The sequence below is a fragment of the Hyaena hyaena genome, unplaced genomic scaffold, assembly GCF_003009895.1.
Source record: "Hyaena hyaena isolate Hyena2069 unplaced genomic scaffold, ASM300989v1 scaffold_90, whole genome shotgun sequence".
Taxonomy (NCBI): Eukaryota; Metazoa; Chordata; class Mammalia; order Carnivora; family Hyaenidae; genus Hyaena; species Hyaena hyaena.
Window position 1 is genome coordinate 1,037,979 of NW_024080722.1, and position 24,369 is coordinate 1,062,347.

Here is a 24,369-nt window from a genome sequence, read left to right on the forward strand (position 1 = left end):
GCGACCAGCGTCAGCGCAGACCAACTCAGCATCTCCTAAGTGCAAACCCGCCTTTTATCCAGTGCCTGCTGTCGCTCCAAAAACACAGGCTCCTAGCGGGCTAATAACGTTTGCTCATATAGTAAATGTCCCTTTCATATATTTAAATGTGCCTTGGTTTTCTTCTGAAATTTATTTTCTATTTAAAATGTATAATGTGGCTCTACTTCATGACCACATGCAATGAACTTTCAAGAAAGAGTTACTCTTAAAACTTCTGTGTCAATTAAATAATACCTAAAAGCATGAAAGATTTAAAATGTAAAAAAATCAGTGACAGGCAATTTGGATGAAGCGATCCTGTGTCTCAATCATGGAAATATGACTTGGGAAGCCTCACAAAAGAAATTCAGCCATTGGCGTAACTTAGGAAGGTGAGTCCGTATGAACCTCATGTTCATAAGTCGGCAATCTCAATACCAGGAGGTCCTGATTGCCCATTACCTCATTTCCCCGGCTCCTGACTTCAGTTTTTGCCTTAGCTCATCCACACGAGCTGCCACGTCTTCTGGACGAATCAAACCATCAACCACATGGTTAAGGTGATTCTGGAAATCTTTAAGTTGCTGTTTTAACAGGTCATTGTCATCCTATGGATGGTGGTATAACAGGGAGGGAAAAGTTACTAAAACAAATTAAAATACACACACATAGCCATACACAGCCTGTATTACTTATCATATGATTAGTTCTTTTCAAGTCCCTTTACCAATTTTTTTAAAAACCCTTTCCACTTGGGCTGCCAATATCTGAATCTACTGATCAATCTAAAGTCACAAAAGACAGGACCAGGCATTAGGATGTTTCCTGATGTGATACAAAAACAAGTACCTATGTTCTTGCTGAGAAGTAACTAAGCTGAATTTAAATAAGCCTCGGTATGTAACACAAGAACATGTTGATCAATACCATAAAGGATGCAACCACTAAAATCTAGAATGGGAAACTCCACAGGACAAAGATCTGGTTTTCTTTATTTTTTTATTTTAAAATTTTTTTAAATCTTTATTTATTTTTGAGAGAGAGAGCAAGGGAGGGGCAGAAAGAGAGGGAGACACAGAATCTGAAGCAGTTTCCAGGCTCTGAGCTGTCAGCACAGAGCCCGACACAGGGCTTAAACCCACGGACTACGAGATCATGACCTGAGCCGAAGTCACACACTTAACCGACTGAGCCACCCAGGGGCCCCTGGTTTAGTTTAAAACATAAAGGGGGAAAGAAGAAGGACACCTATAGACTACAAGAGACTTAAGAACCACGTCAACAAAATGCAATGGGTGCACTTTATTTGGATCCTTATTCCAACAAACATTGTAAAAACTGAGATAATTTGTAAATTTAAATATGATAAGGTATTTGATGTTAGGAAATTATTATAATTTTAAGATATAAAGTAGCATCTGTGTGTGTGTTTTTTTAAGTCTCTGTACAGTATTTACAGATAAAGTAAGAGTTTTGGATTTACTCCAGAATAATTCAATGCGTGAACGAGTGTGAGGGCTGAGCTATGGCAGGAATTACGGACGGAGTAAAACTGGTCACGGGTTGGTAAGTATTGAAGATATGTAATATGCATATGAGGATCCATTTTAGGATTCTACTTATGTATGTGTTGGAAATGTCCATAATTCAAAGTTAAAAAACAAATCCAAAAAAAAAAACCCTAACAACTTTCCCATACTACTCTGCCAAGCAACTAAAAAATGAAGCCTCTAATACTGAAGCTTCTCTAACAGCTTATAATTCTCTGTGAGAGTTTCTGTTACATGCCAGCATATTTTCACTATTAACAAACAAACACGCAGATCCAAGAATTAAATTCACACAATGCCCCTTTCAAGTACAAGAAAACTGCTAAAATCAACCTAAACTGTAAAGAAAAATAGACTATATCCCCTGAAGTGATTTACTTCAAACTCAGTGAAACACTCTTAACTAAAGTAGAGAATTCAGAATTGCAACGAACATGTTAACTGCCTGTCCCCTCTGGAGCCTGTTATCTATAAACTGTACTGAACATTGCCCTGAGTGCCCATATTACCATTACTGTCTAATCCCGGCCACAGGTGATCAGACCCAAGGCCAAACAATCCATCGACTGGCCAGGAAACAGGTTCTCTCTCCAAAATTTGAACTAAGATCCAGAACATCGTCACATCTCTAAGAGCTGGCCTCGTAAAGATAGGTCAGCCCAGGGCTGAAGTCCGTGCTAGGCCAAATACAATACCCACAGAGACAGTGGAGAAATGAGAGAGCCATGTAGCTCCTGAAAGACTGATAGAGCAGCTCTGTCTCCTGCCTTGAGCTAGTGTTAGTAGGTTCTGGTTCACTGCAACTAAAATGACTGTCTGACAAACACAAATGCAGAGTGAATTCAAGGTGAATTCTGTATCACAAGGTTAGTAGGCCAAGGACCTAGTTTCAACTAAGGTAGTCTCACAGCATGGGCTAGTGTTCTAGAAAGCTGACTTTGGTTACTAAGTTGGAGGAGAAGGCCCCCGAAGAAGACATTTTAGTCCCTTTCTTTAAGAGATGTACGCTGAAGTGACATGTATGCTGAAGTAACATGTATGCTGAAGTATTTGGGTGAAATAAAGATGTAGGAGATTTTCTTCTGAAGAATTCCAGCCAAAAAAAAAAAAAAGAGTGAACTGAAACCAGAATGGGAGAATGCTGACTACTGTTTAAGCAGGGTAAACAAAAGGATCTAAGACTATTTTGTTTTCGTGATTTGAAATTCCCATAGTAAATATACAAACATGATCTACTGAGCAGCCAACAGACACACAACTCAAACAAGAATGGAAAACCATACATCTTTTCTGATACCTGTTTCAGAAATTAAACTGTGAGCAGTAAAAATTAAATTCTAGGTGATTACATTTCCCTAAACTTTGAGGAAAAAATATTCCAGGCATTGGGAGAAGGGAGAGAATTTGGGTGAGCTGTTTAGCTTTATTTGTCACAGATAAGGTGTCCTTAAACCCTTAGCAACCCTGCGCCTTTATTTCTGGTGAAGTATGACACATGCCCTCTCAGTCGGCCAAGTGGCCCTCGGCCTCACAGATCTGGAGATCTGAGTGTTGATCCAGGTACTTGTTTATTCAGACATCTGTGTTCTCAGAGAGTTTAATTATCTGGAAAATCCTGTCCACCTGCTTCTCCGGCAGTCTGTTAGGCAGATTGTTGTGACAGTAGCAGTAAAGACACTCTGCCAAAGCCAACCCCCACACACGTAAAATGACTGCATTTCTAATAGAACCCTTTCTAAGAAAGGGATTGTGAAGGCTGTGTACAGTAGGGAGTTCTGCATCCCACTCTGGTTAAATTCCTGGCTAATTACAAAGATATTTTAGGGGAAGAAGAATGCACCAAAATCTGATCCTTTTAGCTCAGTCTGGTGACAAATCTGCCTGTCAGAGAAATGCAAGGTATTGCTTTCACCAGTGAGTGCACACAGGACTGGCTGTTTACTCTTGCCACTGCCTGTGTCTCTTCACACCGCCACAACAACACAAAGGATGTGCATATTCCTAACTGTACAACGACAGGGTCACGAGGGGACAGAGGCCATGATACCGTCCCACCCAGAGTTCTTCTCTTCTAATGATCCAAGTAACCTACAACATGTTGGCGCAGGTTAAGTGTCTGACTACAGACGGCAACACCTCAGGGTGTCCTACGTGAGAAATCACCCTGAACAAACACGCCTCTACCTGCAGCTGCTTAAGTTGTGTGCGGAGTTCACTGTTTTCTTGGTCCTTTCCTTCTGCGAGCTGGGCTTTTCTGAGGGCATTCTGGAGGGCTTGCTTTTCCTTCTCAAGGTCTGCTTGAAGGGCTGATTGTTCTAACTATTGCCGTGGGAAGCACATGATATGAAAACATAAAACAACAACTTTTTTTAATCTAAAAAGTCATAAATAAGTTTATATACACACACAATTCCTTGCTAGCTATAGTTTCAGAATAACTCCATTTTATGTCTATATGCTCAGATCTCAGAGCTCAGGTTAATCTTTTTCACACATCTCCTTCAACTACTAACACTTAAGAGGAGATACCACAATGGGCTCAGCCCAAATATACCAACTAGAGTCTCAGTGGGGGGTGTAGGTGAGGGGGGGGTGTCCCAAGTATCTACCTTTAAGAGTCGTGTGAATGATTTACAGAGCTACTGCTCTTCTTTCCCTCGACCAGTATTTCTCAAACTGTGGTCCTCACCTCACTTGGTGTGCCTGTGAAAAGTGCAGATGCCCAGACTACATCTCAGACTCAGTGGGCCAGAAGCTTGAGGACGGGGCCCAGGAATCTGCATTTAACAAGCGTCACAGTGACTTCACAGAGCTAAAGTATACCAATTAGAGATCTGTGGATCAGAGACAGACAGCTATGCTCCCTACTCTCAATATATGGCTTTAAGACCAATCCTGGCAGTGCTGATGCCAAGAAGGGGAGAGTCCCTTTCAATAACCAGTAAAGCTGTGAAAAGGCTAGGCTGCTATAATACTTTGTCAAGACTCATGAGGGGGAAAAAAAGGACAATGGAAATACAAAGGACAATAGATTTTAAGCTAGTAAAGGGTGGCTTGAAAACTTGAGAGAATTTTTTATTTGAAATGAGAGGCCATCTAGAAATTTTATTTACTATTATTTAGAAATCCGTATTTATTCTGTTATTTTAATTGTTTTCCCCCAACTTCCTATTTTTCACTCTGATCTTATCAACTGTCATTTCGTAAACCTTGGTACTCTTGAGAAATATAATCTTGACAATTGTCAAGTGGTCATTTCATATCTGATAAGTAAAGGGATACAAATTAACATAATTACTATAATAAGCATGACCTATTTGTAGGTCCTTTTCTAATCACACGAATGTTATTTTACATACATTCCAGGGGTTTAAACTATCTTATTTTATGTCACTTTCATCCAATAAGTGCATACTGAGAAAAGAAGAAGAAGCATATACATTCTGGGTATTCGCTGTCCTCTGGGTCTAGCAGGAGAGAGGGACAGTCTGAACAGATATCATCATACACATGATAAAATGCTTTAGCTGAGCACAGGCTATAGGAAAACCAAAGTAGGATCCTGAACCCAGATTTCCAGCAGGCACAAGAGAACAGTCGAGATGGGCCTCCCGGAGACAGACGCAGCCTGTGGGACTAACAGCTGAATGAAATGACATTTTTAATCTGATTAAGAATACACTGTAACTGGCCCCTGTCTGCCTCTCTGCCTTGATCTCTCACCTTCCTGCCTACTCTCCTACTCTTCTTCTTGCTTCTGGCACACAAGAGCCATACTTTCAGCACTTCAAATGCACCATGCTCCCTCTCCTTGCCTCTGCCTAGAACATTCGTCCCTTACCCCTTCCCTTTGCACCCCCGCTTGCTCTGCACACCAAAATCCAACTCACCTTTTCAGTCTCTGTGGAAACATTTCTCTAGGGCAGACTTTCCTGACCACCCCTCCCCTGCTACAGAACGCCATCCCCTTCTTTCGCCCACATTCATGTCCCCTACTGCACTGTCAGCTCCACGGGGACAGCGACTATGTCGGTGCTGGTCACTGCGGCACCTACAGCACCTGGCCCTCAAAGCCCAATCGGCAAGTGGTTCTTGGATGAATAATTACTTCTCTAATTTGCAAGTACAATCTAAACTAGTGGACACTTCGTCCAACCAAAATAGAAAGCAACAAAATAAAATACAGCACTAACTTAAAGGAGGTCTCTTATCCCTGTTTTGAGAAAGAAACACTAGAATTTATTGACTACCAACTGCTAGGTGCTCTCATGCCCACTATTTCCCGTATCCTCACAGTAGCCCATTTTATAGACAAGGAGGCATTTTTCAGGGGCTTAAGAGCTATGACATGATTTGCATGCTCACACAGGGGCTCACAGAGGTAGTATCTGAACTCAGACTATCTGACTCCAAAAATGTATACTCTTCCCATCATTCCACATACAGTATATTAAAAAGTCTTTAATCTTACATTTAATTAAAGAAAGGCAGGTATGCTAAGGCCACAGGGCTTAGATTCTAGATGGCTTTATGCTGCTACTTACCTGGCTGAACCTTCTAAGTTTTTCCAATTCCTCCTTGAGCTGGCTGGCTTCAGCATCCCGTATTCTCAGCTGAGTCTCCAGCTCAGCCTCATAGGCACTGAGATCTCCCTGGGTCTGCTGCAGGGACACATTCACCTCATGCTGCTCCTGGAGGGCACTCTCCAGTTCTGCGAGCTCCTGTAAGGATTCGGTATGTTTATGGAACCTTCTCTGTTCTGCCTAAGCATCTGGGAAAGTCATCGTAAGTAACCTGAGCACTGTGCACCAAATGGCCAGCAAATGCCGGCCTAGCACAGAAAGTGCCATTAACAATGCAATGAAGCCGCAGGCTGCGCACATCCAGGCTGGAAAACAAAGTCCCGACTAAATGTAATCAGAAAAATCAGTAAGCTACCAGCATGTTTTCCAAAGTAACCATCTGCGTGATACTTTAACTGTGCCTGAACACGTAAGGAGAGAGGAGGATAAAACATTAGGCCTGTTCTTCATCAGACACTGGAATAAATGCTTTCACGTTTATTCTTCTGCTGACTTTTCATAGTGACTGTGTAAGGCACGGCATTATCCCCATTCTACAGAAGAGGATACAATGAACATGTAAATAAACTGCATAGGGCTGTGTAGTTAACAAGACAGGATATGAACCCAGATCTCTGACTCCAAAGCCCACACCTTTTTCTAATAAACCACAGCACGTTCACTTATTAGAAGAATAAAATGGGACTAGCACTAATATTAAGAATGACAAAGTAACCTGAACGAGTACTGACAAGAACAGAAGTACACATTGGTTGGCATACCACAGTTCTGATTCATTTTAGCCCATCTGCTTTTTATGATTAAACATTACAGCTTTCATCTATTTATTTGAAATCTTGAAGAATTAGATCAAATGATTCTGGATTAAAGAGGAGGCTCTTGTGGTGAGAGCTTCCACAGAAGAGTTTCTCAGGGGGAGGTCTGAATTATTTGGATTGCTTGTTCAAAATGCAAACTCCATGTATATCTAACAAAGGCCCAGAATATTTAAAGAATTCCTACAAATCATTAAGAAAAAGACAGATAATCCAGTAGAAAAAAAATGGACAAGAGGAAATCTGAATAGCAAATTAACAAATGGAAGGTGCCCAGTATACAAGGGAAAATTCAGTTAAGACAAGATGCTAGTTTATTTAGAGCACAGAGGAACAAGTTAAACAAGCCATGAGAAAACAGTAGACAAATTCAGAATGTGGGACACTATGGGACCACTGGCCTGGTCTCTACACACGCATTTACACACACAGCTGTAAAAGACATTCTTGGTACAACTGGGAAATTCTGAATATGGTTCAGATATTAGGTGATATTAGGGAATTACTGTTAATTTCTCCTGGTGTAATACCAATAATAATGGTATTAGAGTGATGTAAGAAAATGTCCTGATTTTTAAGACATATGTACTTAAGGGATGATGGCATGATGTTTGCAACTTTCAAATAACTCAGGGGAGAAAACAAAACAAAGACAGCAGAATATTTTTTGAATCTGGGAGAGCATACAGATATTTGCTGAACTACTCTTCAGCTATCCTTATAAATGTAAAATTTTCATAATAAAAAGATGCCACGTCAAATTCAGCAGACTGGCAAACACTGACACTGACAAAATGTTAAATTTCTTGAATGTGATAATTATTCTCTTAGATATTCTACATCAGAAAATGTCCCCAGTCCTAGGAAATGCGTGATGAGATATTTAGAAGCTAAGGAGGATGAGGTCTACAACTAATTCTCAAATGGCTAGAAAAAAATTTATATAAAAATATGCAAAAATTACACGGGAGAAAAAGAGAAAGTGGATGTAGCAAAAAATTAATTGAGGACTCTGAAAGAGGGGTACAGTGAGCTATTTGGATTAATTCCTACAATTCTCTTGCAAATTTAAAATGATTTCAAAACAAAAGCTTAAAAAATAAAAGTTGAACAACACTATGGTGTTAGCAAAGTGTGGTATAGTGATGGCCCTCACATTGCTGGTTGGAGTAGAAACTCACTGAATCATTAGGGACGGTAGTTTGTCGACATCTAATGAGGCTGAGCAATCTCCAAATGAATGGCAACAAGCCAGGTAGAGAAGGGTAGTGCTTATAACACTGTCTCTTGTTTTGTAAATAGTTAAAATTATAAACAACAAGAAAATTATGTTGTGCTTAATTTTGCTGCACAAAATAACAAGCACTTAGTATAGCAAATGTAACAGCTACTATTTCGCATTTTTTAGAGTTACTGGATAACAACACCCTTCAGGGACAGAAATTCAGCTAAAATAATCTTCCTTTTCTTAGTAAAGGAAAAATAATGATTCCAAGTGTGTCACAAAAACCCACTAAATAGCCATTGAGACTTTTTGTCACTTTGAAAATTTTTTTTAATGTTTCATTTATTTCTGAGAGAGAGGGACAGCGTGAACAGGGGAGGGTCAGAGAGAGGGGGAGATACAGACTCCGGAATAGACTCCAGGCTCTGAGCTGGCAGTCAGCATAGAGCCCGACGGGGGGCTCGAACCCACGAACCGTGAGATCATGACCTGAGCCGAAGTTGGACGCTTAACCGACTGAGCCACCCAGGTGCCCCAGAATTTTTGTCACTTCAAATTGCACAGCTGCTAACCTCCTTAGCGACCTTAATTTGGACATCAACTACTTCTGAGGCTCAGGAAACAGGCGAAAAGAAACAAATCCTACCTTCCTCATATTCTCTGCATCTATGGCAACTATTTCCAGTTGGTCCCTCTCCTGCTCAACCTCGTGCAATCTCTGTAGCAATGTCTCTTTCTCATCCTGTAGCTTCCTGCACTCCTTCTGGGCCTGGGTTGCCTGGCCTTTGACAGTCTCCAGGTATTCCTGTAACCCACTGATGACGCTTTCTAAGTCCTTCTTTAGGGCTTCATTCGCTGCTATTTGTCCTAAGCAAAATGGAAAAAGGGAAAGTGATAATGTATATAAGAAAATGATTTCAAGATACGTAATTACAGCCTTTAGTCTCTTTAGTTATTTGTTACTCGCTAACAATGAAATTGTAAGCTTTCAATTACGGTGTACTATCCTATTTTTTTCTTTTTCCAGATATAATGATAGTTTTCCCCTCTGTCATCCACAGTACAGGACTATTAAGTAGCTATACAATAAAAACAGTATATTCAGTGGGCACTGCTTATAAAATGCTCAATTCAGGATACAAAAAGTTAAAAATAATGTAAATAAACTTTTCCAAATAAAAGAATGAAAAATGGGCAGCAACATTCTGAGTTCTTGCTGCTAGATACACAAAACCACTCAACATATAAGACTAATCCAAGACCGGCAGCATACACATGTAACTTGAAGATTTACAAAAACAAACAAAAAAAAAAAAACAAAAACAAAAAAATCACCAACCAAATCATATATACTGGCTGCTTACTATGTGCCAGGCACTTTATGAACGCTACCTAGTTTAATCTTGCCAACAACTAATGACTGAGACAGAAATAACTTGTCCCAGGTCACACAGCTGCTAATGGCAAAATGGGGATTGGGATCGTTTTACACCATCCTAGGCTCTCACCACTACAACCTATATTATCTTCCTTTCCCACCATTATGGCAAAGACACAATCTCAATCTGCATTGCAAATGTGGGTCCTAAATTCTTCCCATACTCTTCTTATAACTAGTCACTGAGTGGCCTGGTGTCAATGGGCTCTTTGTTCCTGGAAGGATTATAAACTTTGGAAGACAACGACATGCTAGAGCTTACAATGATTATACACTGACTTCCAGCCTACTGAATGCAATGACCTGACTCGCTAGGAATCAATACAACAAAACTAAAATTGAACAATTTTTTTTAGTTTGATGAAACATTTTTGGGCATTCTGCAAATATTTCCCTATCAAACACTAGGTTGAATAGCTGAGGCATATTCAGCTAATATCAGGATTAATGCCTGCTGGGTGTCACTTGTCTTTTATTAATACTGGAACTGATTCACCTTAAATCGTACTTAAATTCTCACCTTCAGTAAGCTGTTGTTCAAGGTCCTTAATCTCTTCAGTTTCTTTGGCAATTCTAGAAAGTATCTCATCCAAACGGCTTTCAAGTTGTTTGTACTGCTTGTTCATGACGTCAAGTTGTTGTTCTTTACCTCTTTTCTGAGCCTTCATATGGCACTGAGTTGGAAAAAAAAAAATCAACAAAGTCATGAGTTCCTTATGCTCTTTAAAAAATTAATAATAATGCTTACCATTCCTAAAGGCAGAATGGAAAATAAAATGTAATAATTTGAGTCTGTTTGTGTCAGGCCTTGTGCTGCCTTCACACAAGTGGTTTTCATTTAAACCTCATGATAACTTGATCTAGAATTCACCTCCATTTTACAGATATGCAAATTGAAAATCAAGGAGGTTAAATGATTTTTCCAAGGGTACACCCACAAGGTAATGTGGCCAAGCTCAGTGTTCTTTGCAATGCATTAAAAACCAATTAAAATTGGTTTCCAAAAAGTTAACTGATTTTTATACTGATATCCATAGAAAATGATTGATTCCAAAATGTTAACAAGAATTATATCTGGATGGAAGGATTACAGATTTTTTTCTTTTCGTATGAAGATTTTCGGTATTAAACATTTTAAAATAGACAATACCTTCTTAATCAGAAAAGCACATTAAACATATTTTTTAAAAAAGGTTTCTGAGGGAGAAACAGAGACATGGAAGAAATATTACTGAGAATTCAAGTTTATTTCTGATTCCTTAGACAAAAAACCACTTGATTTTTAGGGTCAATAACCTGGGAGCTGAGACCTCCACCATCCAGCCCAGTAGCTCTCAAGATGGAGGGCCATTCAGAGGCACACTCCTCTACCAAGACAGAAGCCCCTGGTGGAAAACAGAGCCTTCCCCTATTCACACGGCCACTCACACGCAGACAGCCACCACTCACCCTGACAGCCACCACATTAGCCACCCTACTGTCAACTGAACACTGGATTGTACTTCCAGGTGAGCTCAGGGGGGAAAAAACCACAAACAACTGAGAATCAATGTCTGGTTTAACCCTTCCTTTTACAGGTGAAAATGAAATCTCAGATCTACCAGCAACTTGCTCAGGTCTCCTTAGAGGCAACTGTTCCAGCGGAGACAAAATAATTCTCCAGAGAACCTCTGCCCTGACTCACACCCTCAGGGCTCCAGTTTGCCCCCAAAGGATCAGAGGAGCAGAACAATAAACCAAGAGAACGTTATCAGGAGAAAGAAGAGTATCACAGTCAGAACAATCAACTCCAAGGCTCTCACGTCTAATACCCAGTTGATTATAAAAGAATGTTTATCAATTTTAGATGCCTGCTGCCACCAAAGCCGAGAAAGAAAAGCCTCTTCCTTTTTTAAGGAACAAGTGAATGGCAGAAGCCTAGCCAGAAGGTTTTTGTTTTACTATTATAAACTTGATGGGATTTTCAAAACTTTTCCTTCTCTGCCCTCCTGATACCCATCTGAAATCTTTCTGGTAAGGTTAAGTGCAGATAACAGCTTAAATTCTAAGTAAATTCAGATTTTTTTATGGCTCAAGAAAGAATTAAAACAAAGACAAAAAACTCCTGTATTCATGTCTCTATCAATAAACCTTTAAAATTCACCATTAAAAATTCCACTGAAATCTCTTTACACGCAAGATCCAAAATAAAAGGCTCAATATGCCAATGATTTGCATTAAACACATGGGAGCCAAAGTAGATTGTGCGATTTTCACAACTGTGGCGCTCACAAAAGAGTTATAAAAACAGGAACTTACATCTCTGACTCCTCCTCCTTTCAAGGCTTTTGCACAGAGAGAGAAAAAAAGGATCATACCTTAACTTAACATTTGTCCTGTTAAAACTGAGCCGTTGAGAACAGGGAAACTGTGGGCGGAACACTTTCTAAAGCTGTTTTCAAATTCACGTGCACTTCCCTCTCTGACAGTCACATTTTTGTCAGCGGCTCCGAGCCTCTGGAACTTCTCAAGGCTTCAAACCACATTCTTGGCGGAGAGTGAGCGGCAGCCCAGCCCGCCCAATCACGAGCAGCCTCTGCGGGCAGGCCCCACCCTCCGTGCTTTAAATCACAACACAGGAAGCTCCCGAGGGCCAATCACGCACAACCTTTGCAACAGATTACTACAGGCTAATTCCCCACAGACACCAGTCAGTTACCTTTTGCTTCCACAGGGCACGGCCAGGTAGGGAAGAACAAGAGAAATCTTCCTTTATTATGTTTGCTGCTGCCGGTGTTTTGTGCCTCTAGCTGTGTACATTGTTTTTTAGTAGCTTAAATGGGGTCTGACTTTTAAATAGTACTTTTTCCTTTTGCTTATGTTTGTTGAAAACGTGACTACGTTTGGCTCTCAGCTAATTATAAAAATAATCTCTGTACACCTTTAATTCCTTTGTGGGGAAACTGACATTGTAGTAGCATAGCATGGGCTCAACCTCTTCCTAAAAAGGTGAATTTAGGAAATCATTTTATCTTTTAAAATCACATTTTCATCTTATGCAAATTTTTAAAAAATGTCCTCAACCATATGGATGCTGTAAAGAAGTTCCTCACCAGTATATGCAAAAACCCCCAGCATAATGGAAGATATCATTCTCACTTAATATATTTGTTTTCCATCATATCTCAGAGTCACATTCTGTTTTCTAATCTCTCAAAAGCTTTTACTTTTAAATTCGACTTGCTATTTAGAAAGATACTCTCTCTGCTTAGATAATAAAACTTCAGTGGATAAAAGTCTATCCACACCTATAGAAAAGTATGCTGGGATCCCACTCCTGATTCCTTCCTTCTTGCTAAAATGTTTCTATTTGTAGAATGTGAGGCCTAACAGGGGCCTAAACCTAGCCTAGAAGGTGACTTTGTGCAAATTCAAAAAAAACTCTCCTTCTGGGTGAACAAATTAAGAGACATCCTCTGGTGCTTTGACCAAATAACCTTAAAAACTAAGTAGCTTTAACAATACCAAAAAGGAACCTTAAATCAGGTTGGTATGTTTCATCTCCACTAGAAGAGACTGATTTTGACTACGTTCAAAATGGAGATGCCATTCCTGCCTCTCACTTAAGTCCTTTCTCTATGTAATTCTTTACAGAAATCCAGAAAGGATTAGACTCCCTGTCTGCGAAGATTATAAAAGTCATTTGATAAAAACAAACATATAGTCTAGGTTCTAATTAGACTCATAGATCACATATCTGGATGGAGGGGGCAGCAAAAGAACTTTGGGCAGTGCCTTTGGGCTGGTTCCTTCCTACCTTCCTGCATGCAAACATCCATAAACATAGGGCTGGCCCCTGGGGATAGAATTCCTGTCCCTTACCTGGGGAGGCAGTCTTCCAAACAAATTGATGCAACAAAGATATTATTGACCAAGGGCACCTGGGTGGCTCAGCTGGGTGGGCATCTGACTCTTGATTTGGGCTCAGGTCATGATCTCGCAGTTCATGGGTTCATGCTCCAAGTTAGGCTTTGTGCTGCCAGTGAAGAGACTGCTTTGGATCCTCTCCCCTCCTACCACACCCCCCTCCACTTTCTCTCTCTCTCAAAAATAAATAAACTTAAAATATATATTATTTACCATATGATGTATTACTTGAAAATCTCCAATTTTTTCACATAATAAAAATTCTTTAAGTCCTCTTTTAGTTTCAACTTTAATAGTCAATCTTAAGCTTTTATTAGAAAACATCTCATATCTGTGAGTGATAATGTTACCTCTTCTTAAAATTAGCTGGCCTGCAAAAAAACTTATCTATGATATTTTATTAAAATGTTTAAAGGGATAATTAAATAACTTCACAAATACTGAAAATAATTATTGTGTGTTGTCCTTACTGGGTTAAATTCTATGATTTCTCTTAATCCAGAGATTTTAAAGTTCCTTTAAAATGTAACATTATTATTCAAAGTATGCAGGAATCTTTTTTACTTTTATGTTTACCAATATTGGGTAAAATGTAAGCTATTACTAAACCTTCTCAGAGGCAGAGACAGCCTAACTCCATCATGCAGCCACCTGGCCACCTACGCCACTTAGGAGGACACACTCTAGAAAAATGTTTCCTTTGTAAGGAAGAAACAAAACAATACGAAACAAACAGCTTTAGCAGAATATTTACATAAAGGACTAAAGAAGAGGTAGAAAAAGGACTTAACCCTTTTCAGCTCTCCCATCTCACTGCCTTGTTCTTAAGAAAATAAGGCAAGAAAAGAGAAAGGGTAAAGGTGTGGACAGCACCTTGGAGCAAGTTTCTCTTGATTTGAAATATAATGAAATTCACTTAAAAAATAAGTGTACCATGCATCTATCATTCTATTAAAAGCTATCTCCTTCAAGCCTTAAGTTACACAGAGATGGATGGTGTGTGTACACACACACACACACACACACACACATTATGTACACACACAAAGATATAAAATACACAACCAGATATAGGACAGACACATGCATCCATAAACATATATCACCAAATCTGTGCATAAAAACTAAAAGACTTTCAGAAAGAACTCTGCGACTAACATGAGGAGACATAATTTCTAGATGGAATGATATTCTAGTCTCCATAGAACAAGCCAAAATCTCTTCATTTGCTTACATGTTTTGGGTCTCTGGAATCCAGGCTATCAATGGCTATTTGCAGGTCCTTGATCTCGTTCTGCTTTTCAGCATTTTCTTGCCTTTGCTTTTCCATCTGTGTTTCAAGATCCACAACTTCTTGGCGTAATTTATTGAGAAGTTGTATCCTACTACCCAACTGCTTGAAAAGAAGATCTTTCTCTGCTTCTGAAATCTAATCCCCCACACACCCCAAAACAGAATTAACACAGGACAGCAACAGTGACTTACAAATTTAAAGACGATAATTTCTAAAATTCTAAAAGGTATTCTGTGCTCTACCAGTTATTTTTTTTAAATAAAAGTAAAACGTAAAAGTCATCTAGGCATTCCATTCATCTTACACTGTTATGCTTGTTACAGGAGGAAAATCTCACTTTATAAAAGTTTATGAAAACTCAATTTAATAGCAGGTAAAAATGAAGCTGTCATTCAGTATAAGCAACTTGTAAATTATTAACAATAATAACCATAACTAATGGTAGTTGACTTTATATAGCACTCACTTTGTTATTAGCATGTCAACTAAGTTAATAATGTAATGAAAAATTTAGGCTTATATGTACTCATTTAAAATAATTTTTTTCAAGCACATTTTGTAAGCATCCATGTATTTAAAAATTATATACATTATATACATCTATCAATCTATTTATATAAACTTTGCCCAACATTATTATAAAACATTCTTTTTTCATCATTAAAATCCTCCTTGATGGCTCCCTTCACCTCAGGCCCCACACTCAACCCATTCTGAAGCCTGATCAGTTCACTGCCACATTCTGCTGACAATCAGTGTGCATTCTCTCCGCACCCACCATCCACCTTCCCAGTCCAAACCATCAGCATCTCACTAAACAGCCCCGAGACATGGGCCCATCCCCATTCTTTCCATCTCCCTCACCCCATTTCACTCATGCAGTAACCAGAGTGACCTTATAAAAATACAAATAGGATCAGCCATTCTAACTTCCTAAAGTCTTTCCAAAGCTTCCCATTCCATTCATTCAGAATAAAATCCAAACCCTTAACAACAGCCTGTGTAAACTGACATAATCTTTACCCTCATCTTCCACCACACTCTCCTTCACTCTGCAGAGCAATCTCTAGTATCAGGGTCTTTGCTCACACTCTCACTTCTGCCTGGAACACCTGATCCCCTAACTGCCTCGCTGCCTCCTTGTCATCCTTTGGGTTTCAACCTAAATGTCACCTTCTCAGGGAGGCCTTTGTGGTCTCCACAATCTAAATTGTATCTTTTTTACTGCCTCTCTTAACTTTGTTTTTTTACTACAGCACGTTGTTTAACTCTACTATTTCCTTTTTTTTTTTTTTCCTACTTGTTCATTACCTATTTCCTATGCATGTGGGAGGGAAACATACCCGTTTTATTCATCACTCTGGGCCCAGCCCAGACAGGGACTAGCATATAGTAAGCCTCCAATAAACTTGAATCAATTTCTAGTTACTATGTAACTTTAAAATCACAGTAGTGTATCTTTTAAAAGAATCTACAATTTGGACTTCACATTCTTGCTTTACCTACTATGGTATGAATGCAGTTACCATCATAATTTTGAAATATTGCTTTTTAAAAAGTTGCAAATAACTGAAAATTTTTTGAAAAACTGCCAAAATACTTCCTTTCTAATTTCTCCCTATGCCATTACGTCATACGTTTGAGCTTCTGACTTTTTCATGACACACTGTCTGAGAGTGTATCACTTCTAACTTTTTGTTCACCATATTTTATATCATTTACATTTTTGGTGCTTGTATTTGATAATGTTCATGTATAGTAGGGATGTCTTCTGACTCTTAAGCTAGGTCCCAGAATCTTAAAGGTGGGCAGTGCTTCATCAAGTTACAACAGATCTAACAGGAAACAGCAATTCCCTGAGTACGTGGTTATGAAGGGAAAAACACACTTAATTTTTTACATTTCCTCTTGCATTGCTACTTTGCTTTTACATACTTTTTTAAGCTGTATTGCTTCTTCCAGTTGTTTAAATTCCTCTGTAGCTCTTAAAATTTGTTGTTCTGCCTTTTCTATTTCACCATGTAGTTCTGATAGTCGAGTTTGTGCTGCAAATTGAAAAACCATGTACACAGACATGCAAGAAAAATCTTGATTTCTCAAATTTCTATGAGATTTTTTTTACTTAACAATACCACCGCCTCCCAATTAAATTCTGTCATTATAGATACAGAAGTTTTAAAAAAATAATTTCTTACAACAGTTTTCCTCTCAGTCTCTAGTTTCATGAAAGGCTACAGGACTATAATTGATAATTTGTAAAATCCTTAACATAAAAGGGACTTTACTTATGTTCAATACTAAACTCTTCTGAGAGAATAAGGATTTTATTGGTGGATACGCACTTCTATGTCACTAAGTTATAATTAGGTTCAAGCTGTAACAAAAACCCTGTGTTTGAGGTAATTACTTTATGATAGGGCTCAAAATCAAGAAATTCACCACTGAACACTCTTCCAGCTGGGGGTGATCTCCAATCAATTGCTCGCTACCTCAAATTTCTAATTTCTGGGCCACCTGGGTGGCTCAGTTGGTTAAGCGTCTGACTTCGCCTCAGGTCACGATTTCACGGTTTGTGGGTTCGAGCCCGGCATCAGGCTCTGTGCTGACAGCTAGCTCAGGGCCTGGAGCCTGTTTCAGATTCTGTGTCTCCCTCTTGCTCTGACCCTCCCCGATCATATGCTAGCTCTCTTTCTCTCTCTCAGAAATAAATAAAACATTAAAAAAAATTTTTTTTAATTCTAATTTCTTTCTCCCTCCCTCCCTATAAAACTGCCTCCTATAAAACCACGAGCCCCTTGAAGCTAGTCTACACAAATATCTGATTTATTTCTGCTTCCCTCATCCAGAACTTTACATAGAGTGCATGAGATGGATATCTCAGGTCTCTTTTCTCCCCTCTCCACGTCAGCTTCTCTACTGGCCTTCCATGTTTTCTACTTCGCTACCTACCAAGAAAGATGAGCTACTCTGCTGGATTGTGAAGAGCCTCACAACGGACCAAAATTACTAAGGGAATGCATAAACTCAGCTCTTCTTTCTGCCTCCGTATCCATGAAGTTCGCTGGGTAAGTGGAGTTTTCCACTGGCAGGGTCTTTGGATTGACTTCTTCTTTGTGACTTGCCAGGAAGTGGCAAGATCCTTTCAATCAGATGTTTTGGGACAGGTTGGTAAAAGTCAGAAGCTGGTCTTAGGCCCAAGCCTGAGGAGGGTGCACTGATCCAGCTTATCCAAAGTACTGTTTAGGTTTTGGCTCCATGCATAGTAATCAGTTCAGTGTACTTGTTACAATTATGACCAATTAGCCTTTGAATGTACAGCTCCAATGGTGAGAAGGACCTGCTGGCGGGTCAAGATTTAAGCATTCTTGGGGCGCCTGGGTGGCTCAGTCAATTAAGACTCCGACTTCAGCTCAGGTCATGATCTCATGGTTCATGAGTTCAAGCCCCGCATCAGGGTCTGTGCTGACAGCTCAGAGCCTGGAGCCTGCTTTGGATTCTGTGTCTCCCTCTCTCTCAGCCCCTGCCCCACTCATGCTCTGTCTCTCTCTCTCACACACACACAAAAGTAAATGAACATTTAAAATTACAAAAAAAAAAAGATTTAAGCATTTTTGGATCCCCTGGACATATTGCCATCAAACGTAATAGGAATCATTAAAAAATAATTTGTTCAATGAATTACTACTTTTGTTTTAGGCTTTTCATGTAAACAACACTATAATAAATACCTTCAGCATGATTACTTAAAAGAATTCTAGAACAAAATTCGCCTATATATATATATCTCCAATCTTTTTACATTTTTAAAGAATTTAAAATTTTTGCTAACCTGCACTTATTTTTTTTTCTTTGTCTTCCAGTTGTATGTCCAGTGGCACATGTGCTCTCAAGTTCACGCACTCATCTCTGAGTTGTTCCCCTTCATCTGGCTCCACCTTGGTGATCTTTATGGTCTGGGCATTTGGAACAATGTAACTCTCTGTAGTGAACATATTTCTCTTGTATCTGGATTTGCCAATGTAAGGACTTTCATCTGGGGTTTTATCAATTTCAACATACTAAAAGCAAAATAAGTAAAGATTTATGGTTTAATAAGTAACTTCTAAGCAGCCAGGTGAAAAATATATACCATTTTATTTTATCTTACTCTTAACATACCAAAAAAGAATGAGACCAAAAAATGGTCTCAAAGTGTTCCTCTTCCTATCCCCAAAGAGTGGGTTTAGCTTGGCTGATTAAAGAACTACCTACAGTTAAGTAGGTAGATTAGCACTGCTTAATCTCTCAAATCAGAAATTTCAATGTTTTATTTTGGTTTCTTAGCTGTTATGTAAGTAAAATCCCACCTAATAAGTGGTAATAATTGAATTTTTTACAAAATAATATATGATATTGGTTGGAATCACAGATTCCCTTGGGAGCTTTTTACCTCTTTTGGAGGCTGCCTTAGCTTACTGAACCAAAAAATTCACTTATTCAAGCAAAATACGTTTACTCTGCTGATACCCTCAAAACAAGAAAGTGGAATGGTTACTGATAAAGTCCTTTGAACAGTTCTTTCTACCATCTGCCTTCCCGACTCCACTCCGTGCTGACGTTAACTCTGGATTGCTAAAAAGTTTCACTCACCTCTGATGGATAATAATTTAGCGGCTCAAATTTGGCATCAATTTTATAAAAGGCCAATTCCTGTTCCATCTCATACTGTTTTTGACATGCTCGCATTAGTTCCATGGTCTTCTGTTTTAGCTATTGGCCCAATTTGGTATGAAACAACAGGGTAAGTTAGTATAAAGGTATGATGGTATGGCAAGTTCTAATCGTAACTAATACTTAGATTGTTTTAAACCCCACAGCAAATAGCAGAACATTCACAGCATTTTATTTTCATTCTAAAGGATTATAAAGAATGCAATATAAAACTATCATTTCATAAGAGATCACATAAAAGACCTTTGAAGTTTATATGCTATTTCAGGATATAATGAATAATAAAGATTTAAAGCTCATTTAAATGTGCTTTCTCCAAACACAAAAATAATTCTGTATCAATTATTTTAAAGTAATCTATTAAGTACCTGCTTCCTGATTTTCCAATAAAAAGTTAACAATAATTTATTTAACTTACTCTGTAATTTTAATGATAGCTTCAAATTATGGATGGAAATGATATTTGGGACTAATTACAAAGGAGTCACAAGAAGGAGTGAGAAGGACGAAAGTAAGAGATTGGTTTTAATTATTGTACTATTGTTGCTGTAGTATCTCAGTTTTCTGAATATAATTCTTTGTAATAGAGGATAAAGGATGTAAATAATGCCAATCAGATCCCAATATGTAATATTACATTTTTAATTAATTCTCCTATAACATTTTACTTATTCTTAGAAATTTTTAGAGCTAGAAGAAAAGAGATCATCCAATTTAATTATCTGAAATATAAATAAAGAAATTGAGTCCGAGATCGGTGAACTGACTTGTCCAAAGTTACATATTAGATTAGTGGCAGATTTGCTAAATATTTTATTAACTACCACTATGAGCCCCCTTTCTACTTAACCAATCCGGTGAGTTCATTTCAAAGGTCCGCTAAGTGATTTTTGCCTTTTTTTTTTTTTGACAGTGTCTGATAGAAGTTCCCAGACAAAAACATGCAGAAAAACTTCTTTAATATAAAAATGCAAGCTAAAGAGAATAAAACATAAACAGACATGAACATTTTACAAGGCCCAGGAAATCAAAGTCGTGCAAGATTTAGCTTACAGTCATCTCCTGATTATCCATCAAAATAGAAGTAAGGCTAACTGGGATAACAGGTCATCTTGATCGAGTACTCACTGTATCCAAGACACTGTGCTAAGCCTTCTTTACGTGTGCTGTCACACTGAATCTTCACAACTACCCTATGAGAAGATAAGAGCTGCACCAGGAGGTTAGAGAAATTGCCCAATGGCACAACTTGTCATGGAAGAGGCAGAGTTCAATTCCAAGTCTCCTGGATTTCAAATCCAACACTCTTGTCTGCTGCTACAGGGTGCCCAGCTCCTTACCCACACTGATGCTCTCACTGAATGCTCTTAAGTCCCTGAATCTCAAGAAAGCATCCCACAACTAACAGCGTCAGCTCATCTTGGGCTTCTCTTCCCAAAGACCATTGACAGTATGGCCCAAACAAAGGCAACTGTGATGGGATCCATGGACAATGCAGGGACTTGTCTTTGCAGGCAAATAACACATACTCTGTGCATTTTAAAATTACCTTTGATAGAGTTAGGTTTAGCATTTAGTAAGCATTCAATAAATGGCTACTGAAGAAATACATAAATGAGAGCAAATCAGGAGTCTAAGGACCTGGAAAGTAAGGCTAGTCACGGTACTCGCTGTGGATAACCAAGAGCTGACTGCAGTTAACATATTTACCAATAAGAAAAATGATACAACCTCTTTCCTTCACGTTCAAATTCACAGTCCTATATACACATCCATTAAAAAAAAATTACGTATACACACACACAAGCACATTTCTTGAGAAGGCAAGCCAGATTCAAAACTTAAAATGTACATAAGCATATTAATACAAGGTATCATGCAAACCATGGAAAACAGTGTGCAATTCATCCCTGAAGTAACTACCTTTAAGGAGGAATAAAGAATCGGCAGAAAATGCTCTGCAAGAAACCAAGACAAGGGCTAAAAAGAGAAAAAAGCAAACAGAGACCATCACCTGGAGAACTGCCAAGAGTTAAGCTGTAGGAATAGAAGCTGCTCGTTACTGAAAACTTACCTTAGGAAGATAATGTTATTAGAACCTGCACCGTTCTTATAGGTACACATTTTATCATCATTTTATGTTACAGTTTTACCACCTTCCATTACTTACTAATTCAACTCAAATTATTTTCACACTTATTACCTTACTTCATCCTCACAACTCTGTGAGGCTGGCAGGACTTGTAAAAAGACAAAGAGTAATATTAACATTAAAGTTAATTAAAGTTAATATTTGTTGGTGGCAGGAGAGGAGGAAGACTATTATAGTTTAAATGGCACCAGAAGTTTAACTTCATTGTCACTACATTTCTTTCTTTTTTTTTTTTTTTTTTTTTTTTTAGTGTTTTAGTTATTTCTGAGAGAGAAAGAGAGAGAGAGACAGCGTGAACAGGGTGGGGGGGGGGGGCAGAAAGAGAGGGAGATACAGAATCCGTAACAGACTCCAGGCTCTGAGCTAGCTGTCAGCACAGAGCCCGATGCGGGGCTCAAACCCACAAACCGTGAGATCATGACCTGAGCCGAAGTCTGACGCTTAACCGACTGAGCCACCCAGGCACCCCTGTCACTACATTTCTTTTATAGGTTAATTGACCTACTACCTGAAGAATTACTTCATGAAACTGGAAAGCATTATACAACTGGAGAAAATATTATCACCAGATATTCTGCAGAAGGTAATGGAAAGTGTTTTTCAAAAGTAGGCTCTTAGAATAAGATCCAGAATTATTTTTGTAACATAGTCTAGTCTTCTAGCATAATGAAAGAACAGGCAAAACAGTATGAATTTAAAGAATTTAAAGAAGAAATACAAGATAGCCAATAAACACATATGCAATACTCAACTCTCCAACAACTAAACAAAAGTGAAATTAAAGCAATGAGATTCTGCTTTTTTCCTATCCTATTTACAAGTTCAAAATAACAGTATCAAGTGGGGAATTTGGACTATTTCACTCCATGCTGGAGAAGTATAAAGCTGGTATAAGCTTTTAATATTTACTAAAACTTAACATGCAAATTACACAGTAATTCCATTTATGATTCCTTTTAATTTTTTAAAATGTATTTCTGAGAGAAAGAGAGAGAGAGAGCAGGGGAGGGTCAGAGAAAGAGGGAGACACAGAATCTGAAGCGGGCTCCAGGCTCTGAGCTCACTGTCAGCACAGAGCCCGACGCAGGGCTCGAACCCACAAACAGTGAGATCATGACCTGAGCCGAAGTTGGATGCTTAACCGACTAAGCCACCCAGGTGCCCCTAATTTTTTTAATTGTAGAAAGAGAGAGAGAATGAGTGTGGAAGATGGGCAAAGGGAAAAAATAGAGAGACTCTTAGGCAAGCTCTGAGGGAGCCCAATGCTGTGCTTGATCCCATCACCCTGGGATCGTGATCTGAACCAAAATCAAGAGTCAGATGTTCAACCAACTGAGACACCTAGGTGTTCCTAAACTTTTTCTTGAACTCATAACCCTGAGACTGAGAGTCACATGCTCTACCAACAGAGCCAGCCAGGTGCCCCAACTTGTGATTTATACTAAGGAATTACTATTCTGAATGCATAGGTATATATACACATAGATATTTCTCTGTAGTATTGTTTCTTTTTTTCTGCAGTATTGTTTCTAGTAAAAAGTGGAAGCAATCTAAATATTCATCAATAAGAGTAGGTTAAATAAATTATGGAGTACCCATATAATGGAACACAATACATACTTTGAAAAAAAAATAGAGATTTGTGTTATGTGTATATGCACATGTGGGTATGTTTCTTAACCTGAAGAGCTATGATATATATACTGTTTTGTAAAGAATAGATGCAAAATTAAAACTATAGTTTCTTATCACAAACTATTTAGGGATACACATATTTAATTACATATATATTACATAACATTTTATAAGCACAGAAAACAAAAAGAATGCATATTAACATCCAGGAGATAGGGAAGAGAAAGAGTGAAACCCTCATTTTCTACTGTATACACTGTGTTGTCAAAATTCGTTATGATAAATATAAAATAACTTTGTATGTAAATATGTTTTTAAATGGTTAATGGAAAAAATAACATAATGACATAAAGAAGAACAATATCTTCTAGCCAAAAATTTAGTGAAAAAAAAGCCCAGCAAGAGCTGATGACAAATAACAAAACATTTATTCACAGCATAAACATAAAAAAGATCAGTAACTCAGGAAAATTTATTAAATGTTCATAAATATCGAGTCATACTATAGTAAGTACTGTTTTTTATATTTGTATTTTACTTTTTTAAAGTTTCATTTATTATTTATTTTTAAGTAGGCCACATGCCCCACATGGGGCTTGAACTCATGAACTCAAGATCAAGAGTCATACGCTCTACTGACTGAGCCAGCCAGGTGCTCCTATATTTGTCTTTTGCTTTTAAGTTTATTTATTTATTTTGAGAAAGGGAGAGAGAATGCATGACCACCTGCCAATGGGGGCGTGGAAGAGAAATGGGGAGAGAGAATCCCAAGCAGGCTTCTTGCTGTCAGCACAGAGCATAACGCATAGAGCATAACCCAGGGCTTGAACTCACGAACTGTGAGATCATGAAATCAAGAGTCAGACACAATTGACTGAGCCACCCAGGTGCCTCTGTATTTGTATTTTATTTATTTATTTTTTTTAATTTTTTTATGTTTTTTTTTTCATTTATTTCTAGGAGAGAGAAAGAGACAGCATGAGCAGGGGAGGGTCAGAGAGAGAGGGAGTCACAGACCGAAACAGGCTCCAGGCTCTGAG

The 24,369-nt window shown here is 38.5% G+C and overlaps 1 protein-coding gene and 1 long non-coding RNA gene across 2 annotated transcripts in view; one reads left to right on the forward strand and one right to left on the reverse strand.

Annotated features, from left to right (window-relative positions):
• The window catches only part of CNTRL (centriolin), an 81,475-nt gene that overhangs the window by 33,095 nt on the left and 24,011 nt on the right, over window positions 1–24,369 (reverse strand). Inside the window, 9 exon segments of the mRNA XM_039234644.1 lie at window positions 484–629; window positions 3,756–3,890; window positions 6,116–6,292; window positions 8,841–9,061; window positions 10,153–10,306; window positions 14,773–14,967; window positions 16,768–16,877; window positions 18,662–18,890; window positions 19,462–19,581. Coding sequence (XP_039090575.1) covers window positions 484–629; window positions 3,756–3,890; window positions 6,116–6,292; window positions 8,841–9,061; window positions 10,153–10,306; window positions 14,773–14,967; window positions 16,768–16,877; window positions 18,662–18,890; window positions 19,462–19,581 — 1,487 coding nt within the window.
• On the forward strand, window positions 12,285–18,765 carry LOC120233417. The gene is made up of 3 exons (XR_005528819.1): window positions 12,285–12,356; window positions 17,741–17,897; window positions 18,693–18,765. It is a non-coding gene; the product is annotated as an uncharacterized LOC120233417 (long non-coding RNA).